Source organism: Chiloscyllium plagiosum, unplaced genomic scaffold (genome assembly GCF_037043375.1).
Source record: "Chiloscyllium plagiosum isolate Xiang-an unplaced genomic scaffold, Cpla_swu_hap1 HiC_scaffold_5, whole genome shotgun sequence".
Lineage (NCBI taxonomy): Eukaryota > Metazoa > Chordata > Chondrichthyes > Orectolobiformes > Hemiscylliidae > Chiloscyllium > Chiloscyllium plagiosum.
The window spans coordinates 81471874-81490851 of NW_028270143.1; the positions used below are offsets into that span (position 1 = coordinate 81471874).

The following is an 18978-nucleotide window of genomic DNA, read 5'->3' on the forward strand; positions in this document are numbered from 1 at the left end:
ATGATGGTTGACAATGTTGTTGTATCAAGACTGAATTATTCTGAATCTGAGTCTCCTATCATTTATTCATATATACAGGGAGATTCAGCATAACAATTATAACACCAACTCTGCAAAATTACATAATTCAGGCTTTAATTAGAATCTAATGTCTTGAGTTCTTTACGCACTTATGAATAGAGAACAAGAGTAGGCCCTTCGAGCCTACTCTGCCATTTAGTAAGATCGTGACTTCTGATTTTAGCTCAACTCTACGTTCCTGCATACCCCCGATAAACTTTCCATCCCTGTGGGAATCAAGAATCTATTTACATCTGCCTTGATTCCTCATCTCTATTATTTTAAATGGGCATTCCCTTTTTAATATTTACAATTCCTACCACATTTGACCAGGTGTCTGATATAGACTACTTTTTCCCCATAATATATATAATTTTAATGCACAGTGGCACAATGGTTTTTAATCCCCTCAATGCAAAGTGGCACACTGGTTAGCACTGCTGCCTCACAGTCCCAGGGTCCCAGGTTCGATTCTAGCCTCAGGCGACTGTCTGTGTGGAGTTTGCACATTCTCCCCTTGTATGCATGGGTTTCTTCCCACAGTCAGGCATATCTCTATTTTATTGATGTCCTTTGTTACCTGTGCTAATTGTGTGCCCTGTTGGTTCCCCTACCCCGTGTTTTCTGTATATCTGTGTTCCCTTAGTTCTGACTTTTTCAGTTAGCGTTTTAGGAAATTTTAACCCTTAATTAAGTAAAACTGATTCAAACTAAGTTTATGCCTTTGCTTCTGGAGGTAGAAGCAAATGTGTAGACATCTGGATTTAGAAGAGCAGAAGGTATAATTCCACACTGAGCTGGAGGAATAGAGGAGTATAGCCATGGAAGAGTTTGTTAAACAAGGTTTTGAAATAAAACTACCAAAGCTGAAGAGTCAGTGAGTGTCAGAGTATGCTTTGGTGATGGCTGAACAGGTCTGAACATATGCAAAGATGCTGATAGTTACCTAAAGAAGATAGGAATTGGTAGGTGAACAAAAAACCATCTTTTTCATTTTGAATTATTTCTTGTATCATATGGTAGTTGTATGATCCACAATTTAAGGAGTTGTTAACTAGATATGGCAACCAATTTTTACCACTGTCTAAAAGAGCCATGTACATGAAGTAAGCGAAGTCAGCTCATGATGGAATCTTCTGACACCCATAAAAATGTTCACAGATTTTCACAGCCTCAGGACAGCACAAAGTACTTTACAAATAATGGGATACTTCTAAAGTGTAGGCATTCAGCAATGTAATATGGTGGCACAGTGGTTAGCACTGCTGCCTCACAGTGCTAGAGACCTGGGTTCAATTCCCACCTCAGGCAACTGTCTGTGTGGAGTTTCCTTCGGGTGCTCCGGTTTCCTCCCACAGTCCAAAAAATGTGCAGGTTAGGTGAATTGGCCATGCTAAATTGCCCGTAGTGTTAGGTGAATGGGTAAATGTAGGGGAATGGGTCTGAATGGGTTGCTCTTCAGAGGGTCGGTGTGGACTTGTTGGGCCGAAGGGTCTGTTTTCACACTAAGTAATCTAATCAATGTCCATTTGTTTTTGGGGTAAATGTTGTCTCAGAACATCAGAGATATCTTCCCTGCTCTTCAAATTATGTCCTGAGATCATTTATGTCTACCTGAGTGAGTAAACGGAATGTGGTGCCAATCAAACAGCCTGCTTTGTCCTGGATAGTGTCAAGCTTCTTGAGTGTCAGAGCTGCACTCACCCAGGCAATTGGAGCGTATTCCATCACACTCCTGACTTGTACCTTGAAAATGATGGACAGGTTTTGAAAGTCCGGAGGTGAGTCACTCATTGCAGTATTGCTAATGAGCGCTAATACATGCACTTACAGTAATTGCAAGCATTATGTGGAAAATGGAACATAAAAGATGCTCCTTGTCAATGTGATTAGACACTGTAATGGAGTTTGTGATTCGCCTCCTATGGTTCATGAATTGGTGGGCTAATTTAATAATTGTAATGGTATAGCTCATAAATTTATTTTCAGAGATTGTATGATTTCAAACCCGATGGAAGTTGACTATTTTAAAGATGCTTGAATTAAATTTGCACTGACCCCACCTCTATCTGAAAACTATGGTGTTTTCCAATTCACCCATATGATGTAAGAGCGTAACTAAGAGCAGGAGTAAGCAGTTCAGCCGGCTCCGCCATTTAATACGATTGTGGTTGATCTCATCATGGCCTCCACTTCATTTTCCTTGCCCATTCCACTTTAACTAATTACTAATTAAAAATCTTCTATCTCCTCAAATTTATTCAGTGACTTGGTGTCCATTGTACCCAGGCATATTGAATTGCACGAATTCACAACCCTTTGAGAGAAATTATTCTTTATCTCAGTTTTAGCTTGAAGAGCAGCAGATTTAAAACCATGATCTCTCGTTCTAGATTGCCCCACAAAAGGAAGTACCTGTTCTGTCTACTTTGTCAGTCCCCTTTAGCATCTTAAATACTTCGATCAGATATGTTCTCATCCTTTTAAACATTAGGAAATAGCTGCCTAAATAGCTCAATCTCTCCTGGGAAGACAAGCCTTTCATCTCTGAAGTTATCTAGTGAACTTTGTCTGAACTGTCTCCAATGCAAATACATCCTTCATCAAGTAAATAGGACCAAAACTGTACAGAGTACTCTTTTGATTTGTTTTTTTTCTCACCAATGCCTTCTCCGATTGCAACCATGCTTCCCCACTTCTCTCCTCCACTCCTTTAGCAATAATTACCGATCTTCCATTTGCCCCCTTTATTACCTTCTGTACCTGCATATTAGCTTTTCATGACCCATGCATAAGGACACCTGGATTCCTCTGCACCAAATATCTTGAAGTTCGTTCTAAATAATTTGCCTTTTTTTGGTTCTTCTGACCAAAAATGGATAACCTCACATTGACCAACTTAAACTTCATCTGCCAACTTTTGGCCCATTCACCTAACCCATCCACATTCATTTGTAAATTCCCTAATCCTAAATTGTAACTTACTTTCCCACCTCTTCTACTGCCATCTGCAAATTTGATTATAGACATTCTATCCATGCAACAGTTGGTGTCCAAGGGCCAAATTAGCTTTTGCTTCCAAACCAGAAAGACCCATTTTATCCTGATTCTTTGCTTTCTGTTATGTAACCAATCCTCTATCCATTAACGTTACCTATTATCCCTAACCTCGTGTGATGTGGGATCATATTCAAATAACGACCGAAATTGGTGAATGGCGAAAATAGCCTCTTTATTTAGCGCTTGCACTGACCCAAGTTTGAGGAAGCGATAGAATCCCGAAATACAGTTCTTACAATAACTTCTTTATACACAGTTCTTATATATATTAAAATTCCATTACTATGGTGTTACATTTTTTTGATCTATTGTACACAATTGTTTGGGTGACTTCTGTCCTGGAAATAGGAGATGATTTAAACATTTGCTAAGTGCTGGCTGCTACTCCTGATAGGATTAAGTGTGGTCTGTCCGGTTTGCTTGCATAAGTTAAGTTTAAGTTAGTAAATGTTAGTAAAAGTGTTAGGCCTATATGCTCTCAATAAGTTAGGAATTATACATTTTCTTAAAAATAAAGGATATTAAATTGACTACTGCAGCAGGGTCAAGAGGTTTGTTTATTGTTTGCCGTTGTGAGTTTCATTCATTCATGCAGTTTCACGCAAGCATTGTTTTAACAGTCAAGGGGATAGTGGCCCTGTTAAAAGGTATTCAACACTGACATGAAATTGAGGAAACTGCTTGATGTTCTGTAATCTATTCAGGTCCGGAGAGACGGTTGGTGAGGGCCGATTAATATTATACTCTTTTGTGGAGACTTGATAGCGGGGAGTCATTCTTCTGAATACAGAATGTTACTCTATTGACACTTATTCAGAGGGAGCTTTTGATGTAGATATAGGTCCGATCAGGTGTGATAGGGTTGAAGGTGTGAGGAAGCAATAATGGGTTTGGAAGAAATCTTTTAATTTGTAAAAGTAAAATTTACTATAGAACTGTGGTTTTATGAATAAATGAATAAAAAAATGTGTCGTAGTAAAGAGTTATGAATAACTGAAAAGAGAACTGGGTACTCAATAAATACAGAGCCCTTGTGAGTGGGTTAGTAAGAGGTATGTATGAATGGAAACGCAGTATTTAGTAAATATAGCGAGCTGGTGAGTGACTTAGTGAAGATACCTATAACACAATATCTCTGTGATCACAGCTGTGTATTCAATTTTTTGTGTGACATCTTATTAAGTGCCTTCTGGATTTCAGATGCACTTCATCTAGAAGACCCTCATTGTCTGCTTTGTTTGTCACATCTTGAAGAACTCTATGAAATTATCAAACATAATTTATCCTACATAAAACATTATGACTCTGATGGATTGTGTTGACTTTCCAAATGTCTTATTACAAATTCATTAATAATGGATTCCAACAATTTCCCAAAGACAAATGTTAAACTGACTGGTTTGTATTTTCCTACTTTCTGTTTCACTCTCCTTTTGAATAAGGGCTTTGCTTCAGCTTTTTTCCAATTCACTGGAACCTGTCTGGAATTTTATAAGCAATGCATTACTGCAGTACTTTCTTTATGACTCGAGGATACATATCAGGTTCTGGCTGATATGTATTGTTCTGTCTGCCTTTAATTTTATAATTTACTCAGTGTGTTTTCCCTGTGATAGCAATTGTTTTAAGTTCTTACTTTTTTATAATCTGTGCATGACCTGTTAAAATAGGGATGGTTTCGGTGTCCTCCTCCATGAAAACTGAGGCAGAATATTGATTTAACATCTCTGCCATTTCTGTGTTCCCCACTATTAACATCCGTTCTCACACCCCTAATGCAGTACTTCCCAAGCTTTTCCCTATAAAGGCACAATACCATGAGGTGAACAATTTCATGACACACCGCGTTTTCATACTGCACATGTGGTAATGGGAGCCTGTGTATACACTGCTTTGGAGGCTTGCTTATCTGCAAATGATAGGGGCTCCTGGTGTCAGCAGATACTGCCTTCAATAATGGACACAGTGGCTCTGGAGGAAGCACAGACATGGCCTCAATGCTCAGCTAAAGCACACTGCTGCTCATGAATTTCATGCCACGTTTCCATAATCGTCAACTGATCATTCCCATCTGTCTCTTTGTGCAGTTAACCCATTTATTCTGAATGCTATGCACATTCAGATACGAAGCCTTTAACTTTGTCCTAATATCAGGTTTCCCTAACCTTGTATGATTGCTTGGTGCAACATGATATTTTGGTATTCCTTTCGTTTTATGATCATAATTAGCTTTATCCTGACCTGCACTCCTCCTTTGTCCATATAGTTTTAACAAAATATTTTCCATACACCTGAACCACCTTACCATTACCACCACCAATATTCATTTTAAAACCCTGATTACTGTAGCTGTACGATTCAGCGGCAATGATTATTCTAGACTGCGCACATGTGCACCTCTTTCCCCAGTATTGATGCCAATATCCCACGAATTTGAACTCCATTCATCCACACCAATTTTTGTGACATACATTTACTTCTTATTGACCCCATGCCATTTAGCTCATAGCTAGTAATCTGCTACCTTTTGTGGTTCTGCTTTATAATTTACTACCAAGTTACTTGTATTCCCTCAGCAGAACTTCTTTCCTATGTTGTCGGTACGTACCTGCACCATGACAACTGGATCTCTGCTGTCACAATTCTAAGTTCTTCTGCTGCTCAAATGTGATATACTGAACCCTGGTGCCAGGTAGGCAACACAACTTTCAGGACTCTTCATCCTGGCTTCAGAAAATAGACATTATTCTCCTAACAATACTGTCCCTAATTATAACTATACTCTCCACCCCTGGCTTAAATCACTCCTTGTCCCTATGTATGTTGTCACAACTGTTTTCAAAGGAATAATTAATGCTTATCAGTACACAATGAACACTGCTTTCAGGGAAAAGTTTCTCAGTATTTTCCAAAATGCCCTTTTGCAAAGTAGACCATAGTGTGTCCTTTGTTTAAAGTAACAATCACTCACTAGAGCTGCTTGAACTGATGTGAAGAAGGAAGAATACAATTCACTACCTTCAGTTTTCAAACTCAATTATCAAATGGATTTGATATCCTTCATTTTGCACTCCAAGATTTTGTATATCCAAGATATGTACTGTCAAACAGTAATGCAATGGTAATTTTTTGTTGTCACTTGTAGGCTGAAGACAAGACCAAAGTATGTTGCTAAATTGAAAGTTTTGCATATAACTTACAGTTTTGCAGAGACATGATAATTTACTGATCATGTTGAGAAATTGTTTATAGAGAATAGAATATTTCCAACTTTAACATTGTGTTTTGGTTTCTGTTATTTTACAGCCATTGAATTGTCATTGAAAGAACAGCGACAGCAACAGACCGTTGTCTCTAATTTGTATCCAAGCACTCCGAGTCTTATGACAAGTAAATCTGAAGGTCGTAAGGTGCGAGCCATCTATGACTTTGAAGCTGCAGAAGATAATGAGCTCACCTTTAAAGCTGGAGAGATTATTACTGTACTAGATGACAGGTACATGGAAATAAATAGATAATGGATAGAGAAGGAGCACTCGAAGTAAAGCAGTCTTAAAAATACCTTAACTTGTAGTGTAGTTTGGTGGAAATTAAATGCAAGGAAAAATAGATGTTTGGTTAGAAAATTTATGCAAATTAGAGCTTGTACAAAAAAAATTAGTAAGTAAATGAAACAAGAGTGCAATAGAATAATGATTTAAAACCGCTGTGTCCTGAAATATGGCACTGAACTACGTAACCCTTCACTCACTGTCAATAGTGATCCAAATTGGTGGAAAGGTGAAACATATCAAGGGATTGGATTGTTTCCATCAAATTTTGTGACAGCAGACCTAACAGCAGAACCAGAGACATGTGAGTAATGAACATGTATTGATTAGTCCATTTATAGTTGTTTACTAAGTACAAAAATGAGTTCTAAAATTTATCATTACCAATAATTTTGCAAAATATTATTGGTAAATAATTTTCTTCCATTGTTAAGATCAAAACTTCAAAGTGTTTTCATTTAGTTAAACACAACTGTGAAGCTAACAGTATGTTTTACATGATTGTTCATTTTGGTTATTACTAAAGGATGGTTTATTCTTCACAGTGAAAATTGAGAAGAAAACTGTACAATTTAGTGACGAAGTTCAAGTTGAGACACTGGAACCAGAACTTGAACCTGTTTATGTTGATGAAGTAAGTATGTGCTATGCTTTACTATGATATGCAAACTACAGCCACTTGCGTTTGTGGCTGCTCAAGGAGCTATTAAGCATATGAAAGAGAGAGTTTTTAAAGAATGTCTTGAGAGAGGTACATTTTAAGGAGCATCTTGAGGGTAGATTAAGAATTGGAGAGGTTGAGAGAAGTGCTGAAGTTAATTCCAAACATTAGAACTTCAGCAATTGAAGAAACATCTGTCAGTTGCAGTGTGATTAAAATCTGGGATCTGCAAGCATAAGACATGCACAGTCATCTGGCTGGATTGGAGGCCATGTGGAGGTTGTTTAGTTGGCAAAATCAATACAAGTACTGAAAGTTGTGTCCTGTTATTCAGAAAAATTAATGCCATGCTGGAGGTCAGAACATGGTTTGCTTGTTTCTTTACTGTGATGTGAACCAAAGTTGAACTAACCATGACTTCAGCAGAACTTGAACTGTAAATTTTGTACTCCATTATGGTTTTGATTATAGATCTGCACAATCCTTGTACTAGCAAAAAAAAACTTGTGAATCATTATACAATCTTCCTTAGACAATTATGCAAAAAAACATTGAATATTTTGATTTAGACTGAGATTGTTGCAGTATTGGTCTTAGTACATGTTGTAAGTGCTAAATTTCATTGAATTCAATATCTTACTCTGTTTCTTCATCTATAGTTATAAGCTGGGAAATTGTTGAAGAATCTCCTGTATGGTTGATATGCTCATTTAGCACTATAAACTCTTTCATTCTTTCTTATAAATCTTGTCAGTTGTACAACATGTAGAATGTCTGAGCTCTAATGTAAGCTGGCATAATTTAGTTCAATGAGGAAGGAGGATATGCTGGTTCTATTCCACAAAACAAAATGGGGTAAAAATAAAAGAACAGTTAACTGCTGTTCAGATTCAGTAATTAAGCTTAGTGCCAAAGTTGTTTAATGTAGGAGGTAACTGTAATTTAGGAAAGCAGTTCACAGGGGGTTTACTTGATACCTGGGGTGAGTGCGTTTCTTATAAAGACTAGGTTCGACAGCCTTGGCTTGTTTCCACTGGAATTTGAGAGTATGAGTGAAGTGGCTCTGGAATGGCCTTGACAAGGTGGATGCAGAAAGGACAGTTCCGCTTGTAGGTCAGCCCAGAACTAAGAGCACTGTTTTAAAATTTGGGATTGCCATTTCAGGATAGAAATTAGAATTTTTTTGAGAGTTGTCCAAATTTGGAAATCTCTGCCTCAGAAGGTGGTGGAAGTTGGGTCATTTGAATATCTTTAAGGTAGAACTAATTAGATTGTTAGGGAGGGGAATCGACGGTTATCAGAGCAGATAGGAATGTGGAATATGTGTCCTTTTAGCAGGTTTACAAGGTGCCTTCAGGCAATAAACATTTTAGAAATGCAAACAGATCAGTCATGATTTCATTGAATGATGGAGCAGGCTCAAGGGGTCAAATGATCTACCTCTGCTCCTAGTTTGTGTTTGTATGAGAAGGAATGATAAAATAGATTTAAAAATTAATTTCCACTGGGGCATAATCATAAAAATTCAACGCAACCTCGAATCCCTTGTTTGTTTAGTTATTAAAATTCAAAGACTACAAAACTGAAACAAAGCTAAATTAAATGCAGCATAGAGTCAGCCGTGACATAGTCACAGTATCTTTTCTTCAATCAGACGTTGTACGTTCAAGACCCATTTTAGGCTTGACTTCATTACAGTAGTGCTGTATTGTCAGGGATACTAATTCTAGATGATATGGAATTATAGCAAAAACTGTTTTCCCAAGGTTCTGAAATTAAAATCCTGCAAAAGAAATAGCACCAGTCAAGTATGGACTTCCTTCTAATTGAAGAAGACTTATGATTTACAGGAACCTTCTCTGACAACTCAGGTGCCGACAATTGCAAAGGCTTCTTCTTGTGACTAATTAGGGAGAAAAGGTTCTCATTTGTGTACATCTGGTCATCAGACAGTCTCTCCAATGTGACTCTATGCACAAGGCAAACAGATCCAAATGAAACTTTATGCATTGGGCTTTTAAAGGTTCTCTGATTTCCCTGCTTCTTTGGAAGGATCTACCTGACAGCAAGACCAAGAGAATTGTAATTCTATTTTCTCTACTCTTCAAGCCAATCTGAGCAAATAATTCAAACCCCTCAAGATCCTAGTGTCCTTTTAGCAGGTTTACAAGATGCCTTCAGGCAATAAACATTTTACAAATATCCTGCTAAATGTAAGATCTTTTACTAATAATATAAAAGATGACATATTCAAAACAAAACATTGTCCAAATGTAGTTTTGTAATGCATTTTGACTTTCAAGGTTGAATATGCAGGTCATATCTTGTACTATTAAAGTAGGTTTTGAGTGAAATGGTGATGCTGCATGTCCACATTTGCTTAACTGATGACACAGCAAAAAACTAAATATAGTACAGCCATGACTGATGAGAGGTTGATGGTAGCTTTTGTCACTTTAAATATGCTGACCATTGTTGAAAAATGTAGCATTATATTGAGTCTCGCAATTTGAGCTCATGAGCAATTTTAAGACAGGTCTGTAGAGAATGGAATATATCTTGATCACAGGAGGTGTATCATTATTGACATCTGCCTTGCTTGAAACAACCAGGCCCCCCTCAATTTGTCACTGAATGACTTCCTAATCAAATGTCATATTGCTATCAAACTGTTGAGTATATTTATGCAGGCAGATCTAAAATTGGATGTGTATATTCTGTTGTAAAATGAGCTGAAGCCATCTGCATCTGCTTTGAAAGCCGAAACATCATTAGCGCTCAAGCAGTGATCTTGTGGTCATTTTCATTTCATTTATTCAACTTCTTAAAAATGCACTCATGAGATGTAGGGCAAGCATTTATTGCCCAGACCTAGTTCACTTGAGACAGTGGTGGAGAGCTACCTCCTAAGCTGCTGCAGCCTATTTCCTCTAGGTAGACCCACAATACACCTCTACTGGAATGTAGGATATCAGTATGGTCAAATGACATCACAGTGTAACAATCCAAAGTCCTTTAACTCATTCACTGAAGGCCTCCAAAGTTATTCTTGGCCCTAGTATCACCACAGTAACTCAGATTTTTCTTTCACTTGCATGATTGTGGTTTTCTGAACGCTTAAAAACAGATGTAGTCAGTGCACTTCTTTCACAGTATTGTTGCAGACTTTCAGGGTTTACTACTGGTTTCATAGGAACTAGCACTGTGGAATTTTAAAACGACTTACTGAATTGCGATGTAAAACAATAATCATCAAGAATACTGCAGTGCCACATCTCTTCCATACAACAAACAAACTCTAATGATTATTAAACTTTGAATCTTGATAATGCCGATACCCTAATTTAATGAGTAGTATACGTTGTTCTTTCTGTCATTTTTTTTTAACATTTTTAAATGAATTATTTGAAATAAAACTTACTTAGCTTCAAGCTTTACCCAGCTTTGGTCTGACGAATGCTGTAAATGGCTGAAACATTACTTTGGGGAAAGTGAGGACTGCAGATGCTAGAGATCAGAGCTGAAAAATGTGTTGCTGGAAAAGCGCAGCAGGTCAGGCAGCATTAAAGGAGCAGGGCTTATGCCTGAAACGTCGATTCTCCTGCTCCTTTGATGCTGCCTGACCTGCTGTGCTTTTCCAGCAACACATTTTTCAGCTCTGAAACATTACTTCCTCAATTTTCAGTTCTAAGCACCTTTACCTGATGTTCCATTAGTCATTTTGAATGTTTCTCTTTTGCCTTTGGATCAACTTTTAATGATTTATGTAGATGGACAATTAAATATTTTTGATCACTCTAATCTCTCACTGTTTTCTAACTTGTCTGTGATTCAAGTTGGGTGACTTCACACTTTTCCTCATTGAATTCCACCTGTAATTATTTTGTTCACCACTTTGTCCATTTGTCTTTATAACTGCCTCCTTTCAACAAATCTTGCTGTGTCTCATGACTAAATGTCATCTGTACACTTGAATGTATGACTGATCCCTTCTCAAATCTTTGGTGAAAAACATGTCACTATGGAGAGCTTCTTATCGTAGCTTGTCAATGAACACTTAATCCACAAGCTCTGTCTCTTATCTCTCAATAAATTAATTTAATAAAAGGACGCATCCCATTCTGTGTGCTCTTACTTTTGCTAATAATCTCTTGTTTTGAACTTTACCTAATGCCTATGTACCTTGTCCTGATCACCCTTTTCCGTTGTGTTAGTGACTTATTTTAAAAAAAGGTGTAATTCAAACAGAAAATCCACACTAGATCCTAGTCATAAGTCTATTCTTTTGCACCAGTTAATCGATTGACCTGACCAAGAGGCTAACCATGTTATCTCTTGATGAACTTCAGCAAATTACCCAGAATTGATATATTGGCAGGTCTATAGTGTACTTGTTTGTTTCTCTCCCTCTCTCCTCCTCCGTCCCTCTCTTCAATAATGGGGCGATGCTCTCAATCCAACTGCGCAATTCCTTAATCTCGAGATTTGCACAATGATTGTTGATTTGGCTGCAATTTACTTACTTATTTAATTTGGTACTCTGTGAAGGATGGTGATTTATCTGTCTTAAGCTCCATTATTTTTTCTGTTACTATATTGTTTTATTTATTTCAACAGGAAAAGATGGATCAACTATTACAGATGTTGCAGGGTGCTAACCCCACAGATGGTCAACCAGATTCACCAGAACTGCTTCATCTAGAAGGTAGGGTGGCTACATGTTTTCTGTTATTATTTACCCTTTTCCATAGTTCATTAGCAAATCATAAAATAATAACAATATATTTAAATAGTATGCTTACAAATTAGATTAGATTTTTAGATTACATTACAGTGTGGAAACAGGCCCTTCGGCCCAACAAGTCCACACCGACCCGCCGAAGCGAAACCCACCCATACCCCTACATTTACCCCTTACCTAACACTACGGGCAATTTAGCATAGCCAATTCACCTGACCCTGCACATCTTTTGGACTGTGGGAGGAAACCGGAGCACCCGGAGGAAACCCACGCAGACACGGGGAGAACGTGCAAACTCCACACAGTCAGTCGCCTGAGGCGGGAATTGAACCCGGGTCAATTGATGTACCAAATGATGTACCAAAACTGCAATATTGATTTTAATAAAGCATTTCAACTCTTGAGTCAAACAAAATTTGATACTGACCACACAAGGGGAATATTAATCAGATGACCTCCTACCTTTCTGAAAGTGTTAAGAAGGTGGAACAATTTAAAGAGGGAATTTGAGTCTTGGCAGTTGAAGTCATGCTTGCCAGTAGTGTAGCAATTAAAATTGGGATATGCAAGAGGCTTGAATTGTTGGAGTGTAGAGATCTTGATAGTTGAGAATGGTTACAAGTGCTGGAAGGACTTAGAGATGGGGAAAGAAGAGGCCATGAGTGAGTCAGTGACCAGGATGAGAATTTTAAAATTTAGGGTATTTCTTGACCAAGAGTCATTAAATGTCTGCAAGTATAAGGGCCTTGGGACTTGGTGCGAGTTATGATATGGACAAACAAGCTTGGTTCTGGATTAGAGGTGCTGGAAGAGCACAGCAGTTCAGGCAGCATCCAAGGAGCTTCGAAATCGACGTTTCGGGTGGTTTCCAGCATCTGCAGTCATTGTTTTTACCTCGAACAAGCTTGGGATCAGCTGGGATTTATGGAGGTATACGATTTGAGATTGGCAGAAAGAATTGTAGTAGTTAAGTAAAAGATGTGGTGCAGTGGGAGGATACAAGTGATGTTATTGTGGTGGATGTAAGTGGTTACGGTGATGAAGTGGATATGGGGTAAGAATTTCATTGCAGGGTTAAGTAGAGGTATTAATTTGTGAAATTGTCTAAAATTGAAACGGACCATGGTCAGTGAGAATGATAAGAGTTAATTGTTAGGGAACACAGCTTTTGGAGTGGAGTTAATGACATTGGCCATGCCAATATTTAATTGGAGTAATTGTTCATCCTATACTTGATGCCAGACAAGAAGTGTGACAAATCAGAGGCAGTCTGGAGAGGTGTATGTCATCACCTTACATGTGGAATCTGACATTGTCATTTTAGATGATATCTCCAGGGGGCAGCACAGAGATGAAACATATCCACAGAGCCACAGTAAGACTGACTTCCCAGCACAGATTATGCTAGTTTTCAGCAATTGACAGTGAGAGCTAATGTTATCTATTTGTGTAACATTGTTATTAATGATCTGCAAGCAGGGACAGAGTGTAACATAGCAAACTTCACAGATGCTGCTAAAATAGGTGGGAAAGCAGGCCCAGATGAGGAGATAAAGTTTGCAGATAGATATTGATAGGTGAGGAGAATGGGAATGAATCTGGCAGATGGAGTTTAAGGATGTGGCTAAGTGTGAGGTTGTCCATTTTGGCTGGAAAAATAAAAGGGCAAATCATTATTTAAGTGGGAAGCAGATTCAGAGTGCATCAGTACAGAGGGATCTGGGCGTCTTTGTGCCTGAACAGCAGCAGGCAAATGGAATCCTGGCATTCATTGCAAAATGGATTATGAAAATAAAGGAGTATTATTAATTTATAACCACACCTGGAGTATTGTTTCCAGTTTTGGGTCTCTTACTTGAAGGGTGTGGTGGTACTGGAGGCAGTTCAGAGGAGGTTCACCAGATTGATTTCAGGGATGAAAGAGCTGTTGTATGAGGAGTGATTGAATTGTTTAGGCTTGAGAAGAATGGGGTGGGGCATCTGATTTTGGGGTATACAAAACGCAATAGGGGACTGATGAGGTGGATGTTGAACAGATGCTCCCTCTTGTGGGACAGTCTCAAACAAGAGGGTTTGGAGTGAGGAGGTCATTTCAAAACTGAGATGAGGAGAATTTATTTCTCTCGGAGGATTTTGAGACTGTGGACCTTACTGTCTCAGACTGCAGTGGAGGCAAAATCAATCAACATATTCAAGAAAGAAATAGATATGTTTCTGATGAAAAGCAGGATAAAGGAATATGGGGAGCAGGCAGAAGAGTGGAGTTGAGATCAGGATAAATTCAGCCATGATCACATTAAATGGAGAAGCAGGCTTGAAGGGCTGCATTGTCTACTCCTGCTCCTAATCTCTATGTTCCTATTTATTATCATCTAATCCAAATAGTTTTAAACTTTTTAATTTCTCTGTTTATTCAATGCTGATCTTTTCTTCCCCACCTTATCTCACCAGAAGCAAGTTTAGAAAACTATACATTTCTCCATTTCTTAAACTTTCCCAGGTATCTGTCACCAAATGGGACCACTCATAGATCAGAAGTTAGAAGAAATTGACAGGTAAAAATATATGTTTTCAGAGTTTGTTCATTGCTTCATGCCAAGCTGATGCTAATTTGTATTTTGCACATATCTAATATACATACTCAAAGTTGTGAAGCCATGACTGTGCTACAGCAGAATAACCAGAACAGGGTACAGGAATTTGCTATGAAGCCAGTTCCTCAGAATTTCAGACTTTTTAAAAACTTTCAAACATTAATGTATGGAGAGCTGTGGTAGAGGATTGCTTTTCAGACTGGAGGCCTGTGACCAGCAGTGTGCTGCAAGGATCGGTGCTAGGTCCACTACTTTTTGTCATGTATGCAAATTATTTGAATGTAAATATAGGAGGAATGGTTAACAAGTTTACAGATGACACCAAAATTGGTGTAATAGACATTGAGGAAGGTTATTAAGAGTACAAGGGACCTTTATCATTCAGGCTATAGGGAGAGGCTGAATAGGCTGGGACTTTCTCTTCTGAAGAGGGACAAGGTGACCTTACCATTTTGCTTTCCAGATCCCCTTCCATTATCACATTTTGGTCCTGGTGGCAGAGAACTACCTAGAGATAAGTCTCCCTATTGGCAGTCAATTAGAAAAGTAGCAACAGAACATTCTGTTCTCAGATGGACCTGTAAGTTATCGCAATGAAGTTGTTTGTCTGGACTTTCACTACCTCTTCTCTGAAGGGTAGCTGTCTGGAGGTTGCCTGGTGCTTGTTTCCTTTTATGTGATGACTGGAAAAGACCAGTCATTTCACCACCTTCTGTCAGTGGAAGGGAACTTGAAAACTCTCAGGCTTAACAAATTTTCATTGTCTGTACTGCAATCTCCTGGACTACCTTTTTTCTTAAATGCCTGTTTATTGAAATTTTAGGAAACACTCTGAACTATCGGATTTAAACGTGAAAGTAATGGAGGCTCTATCCTTGTATGCTAAGTTGATGAATGATGACCCAATGTATTCCATGTATGCTAAACTCCAGAGCCAACAGTATTACATGCAGCCATCTTCTGTAGCAGTATCTCAGGTGTGTTCAAAGTTATTTAATGTAACAAAAGAATGAATGTGGCAATGCATTCTTCTTGTTGCTCTGATAAGGACACAATTCTTCCTGAGCACTTAGTTTTCTTTTTAGATTTAAATGAAATATTTTTAAATGGCAAATGATGTAATCTGATATCGTGCTTTTACCACACCAACTGTCAGACATTAATATCCAAAGTAATTTGTGGATAAATGCTTCAACAACAGTAATTCTTTTTGTAAGGCAGTTGATGTTATTGAAAATATTATTTAAACCATCAATATTCTCTCAGCAGAACCTCCTTTCCTCTTTCTATCTTTATTGTTGGTACCTACATGGATCACAATAGCTGGATCTTTCCCCTCTCACTTCTTCCAAGGAAAACATTCCAGCTGCTTTTAGTATTTTCACATCGTGGATCTCTTTATCCCTGGCATAATTCTGAAAAATCTCTATTGCACTCCTTCTAAATTCTTGGTGGCCTTCCTGATGTTGTCTGCCCAGTACTGGCTTCCATACCCAACCATTAGTCATGGTTTAACTTAACTTGCTCATTTTCCCCCCTCTGTCTCTGTTTATAAAGCTAGAAACTGAAATCTTCATCATTTTGTGGTAAGGGGTGCTGTTTGAATGTTTACCAGAGCACTGGAAAATGCCTTACTTTTAGAATGGTTCCAGGACAACCATCGCAATGGGCAGGTACAACATTTAGCTGAATATTTTATGTGAAAGACTGCAGCTTATCCAGGCATACCTGCAATACAGTATTGAAGTGAGAGCCCAGATTATTTTCTTAATCCTCATGTAGTCATGAATATAACCACCTGAATAAGGTGAGAGTGCTTCCAACTTCACTAAATTGAAGCATATTTTAGCTACCTTTGTTTGCTCATTTTTGTTTTTGATCTGTTCCTTCCGTTTCTATGAATGATATTTTACCCAGGAGGCATATCTGGTGCCTGTACAACCGTAATGAATCTTGTAACCTAATTGTGCTTGGTTGCCTGAGTCCATTGCTGCTGCAAATACTCAGTGAACAGACTAGAAGTGGTTACTGTTCAGAAGATACCATTCTGTTACAAAACAAATGGCTGCTTCTATTGGTATGTTTGAATACTACAAATGCATTTTAAATTATGTTGCAATTTAATTCTGCTTAAATACTCTGGATAGGTATATACAGGACAGCCTCCAAGTGGTGCATATGTAATATCTGGAACACCCCAGATGGCTTCAGGCCAGGGATACAGTATTCCATCAGATCAAATTCCATCACTTAGTCAAGCTGGTCTGCCACCAACTGTCAGTTCAGCCCTGTCCAGCCAGCAAGCTCCAACATCTTACACCAAGTAAGTAATAATTTATTATGCACCATCTGTACTAACCCATTTCCATCTGATAGCTTTGATATCCATTGCAGAACTGAATGGCTGTGGACCATTTTCAACCACTGCATATGTTAACTGCTAATTTGAAGCCTTGTGCAATAATATGATTATATAATTATTTCCAAAGTTTGTGTGTTTTAAGGAAAAGTCTAAATATACCCAATGTCTCAAATTTGTGTGGTCTTGTAATTATTTTTAACTAGGAATAACTGGACCTCAGATCCATTTGTTCAGGTTGTATGTTGTGTATTTCAGATACAGTGCATTATTAGTCAATAAAAGATCTGTGAATTAATTTCAGAAAGTAAAGTTGAATTTGTTTGAATGCAGCTGATTTTAAATGGCAATGGATGCCAGCAATTAAATTATAAACACAATTAAAATACGAGTGCTTATAACTTAAAGTATACTAATTATTGAAAAACACTTCAGGCACTGAAGCTGGATTGTCAGCTTTTTACAATTTATGTAACTAACCTGAGTGAAGGAATCAAAAGTGTGGTTGCTACATTTTCTAAAGATACAAAGATAGGTAGAAAGATACAAAGGTAGGTGAAGCAGACACGAGGCTACAAAAGGGTGTAGACCAGTTAAGTGAGTGAGCAAAGATCTGGCAGATGTAAGAAAATATGAAATTGTCCATTTTGATTAGAAGGATGAAAAGAGGCATGTTGTCTGAATGGTCAGAGATTGTAGAACTCTATGTAGAGGGATATATAGTGTTGTGCATGAATTGTTCTTCATTGTGAAAAGTGCTAAATACAAAAGCGGGGGTATTTGTACATGAAACACACAAAGCTAGCACACAGGTGCAGCAGATAGGAAAGTTAATGGCATGTTAGCCCTTATTTCAAAGGCCTTGGATTATCGGAGTGGGGAAGTCTTAATAATGACTGTACATGGTGCTGTTGAGGCAAAACTTGAAACACTGTGACCAGTTTGGTCCCCTTACTTAAGAAAATGTATTATTTCTTTGGACGAATTCAGAGAAGTTTCACCAGGATGGTCCCTGGTATGGAAAGATTTCTTATGAGTAAAGATTAAATAGGTTGGGACAACACTTAGTGAAATTTAGAAGCATGGGAGGTGATCTCACTTAAACATATAGGATTCTTGAGGGGCTTGATAGGGTAAATGCTGAGAAGATGTATCCCCTCATGGGAGAGTCTAGGACCAGAGGGCATAAGATTGATGGCAGCATCTGGAGGAACATCGGAAGTGGTGCAGTTGGTATGAGACTAGGCCTACGGCTCCTGCTCAGACTTGGCAATTGTGGGAGTGGCGGCGATGCTGGAGATTGGCCGGGCTCTCTGTAACAGGCCTATGTCAAGCAGACTCTATTGCAATAGAATCTTTTTTCTGGTGTTTCAAGATGGTGCTGGAGCATGATGACATTTTGCGCCATACATTCAAAGAAATGCTCTTCAATATTTTTATATACATGTGACAATAAATGTAAATCTAAATAATTTCAGAATCAAGATTGAGGTGAGAATGAATTTTTTCTGAGGATTGAACGTCTTTGGAACACTTCGCCACAGGGCGGAGTACTCGTGTATATTGAAGGCTGAGATAGATTCTTGAGCAGTAGGTGAATCAAGGCTTACAGGGAAAAAGCAGGAAAGTGGATGTCATCACTGCCATGATCTTGTTGAATGGCAGAGCAGTTCGAAGGGTCGACCACAGGGCGGTGGGGTTGTTAGCTGCGTATGTCCCAGAGATGTTCCCTGAAACTCTGCGTGAGTTGGCATTGTCCACACCCGGCACCTTCCCTTGCTGCCACACGGGGTGTAAAACCTACCCCCCGCTCCCCAACCTCCATTGAAGGCCCCAAAGGATCTTTTTACATCCGACAGAGATTTTCCTGCATGTCCACCCACCTCATCTACTGTGTCCATTGCTCTCGATATGGTCTCCTCTACGTCAGGGAGACAGGACACCAACTCGTG

The 18978-nt window shown here is 38.5% G+C and overlaps 1 protein-coding gene across 4 annotated transcripts in view; it reads left to right on the plus strand.

Annotated features, from left to right (window-relative positions):
• LOC122550012 (signal transducing adapter molecule 1-like) overlaps positions 1-18978 on the plus strand; it is a 76187-nt gene that overhangs the window by 46539 nt on the left and 10670 nt on the right. For all 4 annotated transcript variants that reach the window (XM_043690392.2, XM_087987365.1, XM_043690389.2 and 1 more), the window contains 7 exons: positions 6427-6616; positions 6881-6975; positions 7217-7305; positions 11950-12037; positions 14574-14628; positions 15491-15644; positions 16815-16990. In XM_043690392.2, the coding sequence (XP_043546327.2) occupies positions 6427-6616; positions 6881-6975; positions 7217-7305; positions 11950-12037; positions 14574-14628; positions 15491-15644; positions 16815-16990 (847 nt within the window). The remainder of the gene's footprint in view (positions 1-6426; positions 6617-6880; positions 6976-7216; positions 7306-11949; positions 12038-14573; positions 14629-15490; positions 15645-16814; positions 16991-18978) is intronic.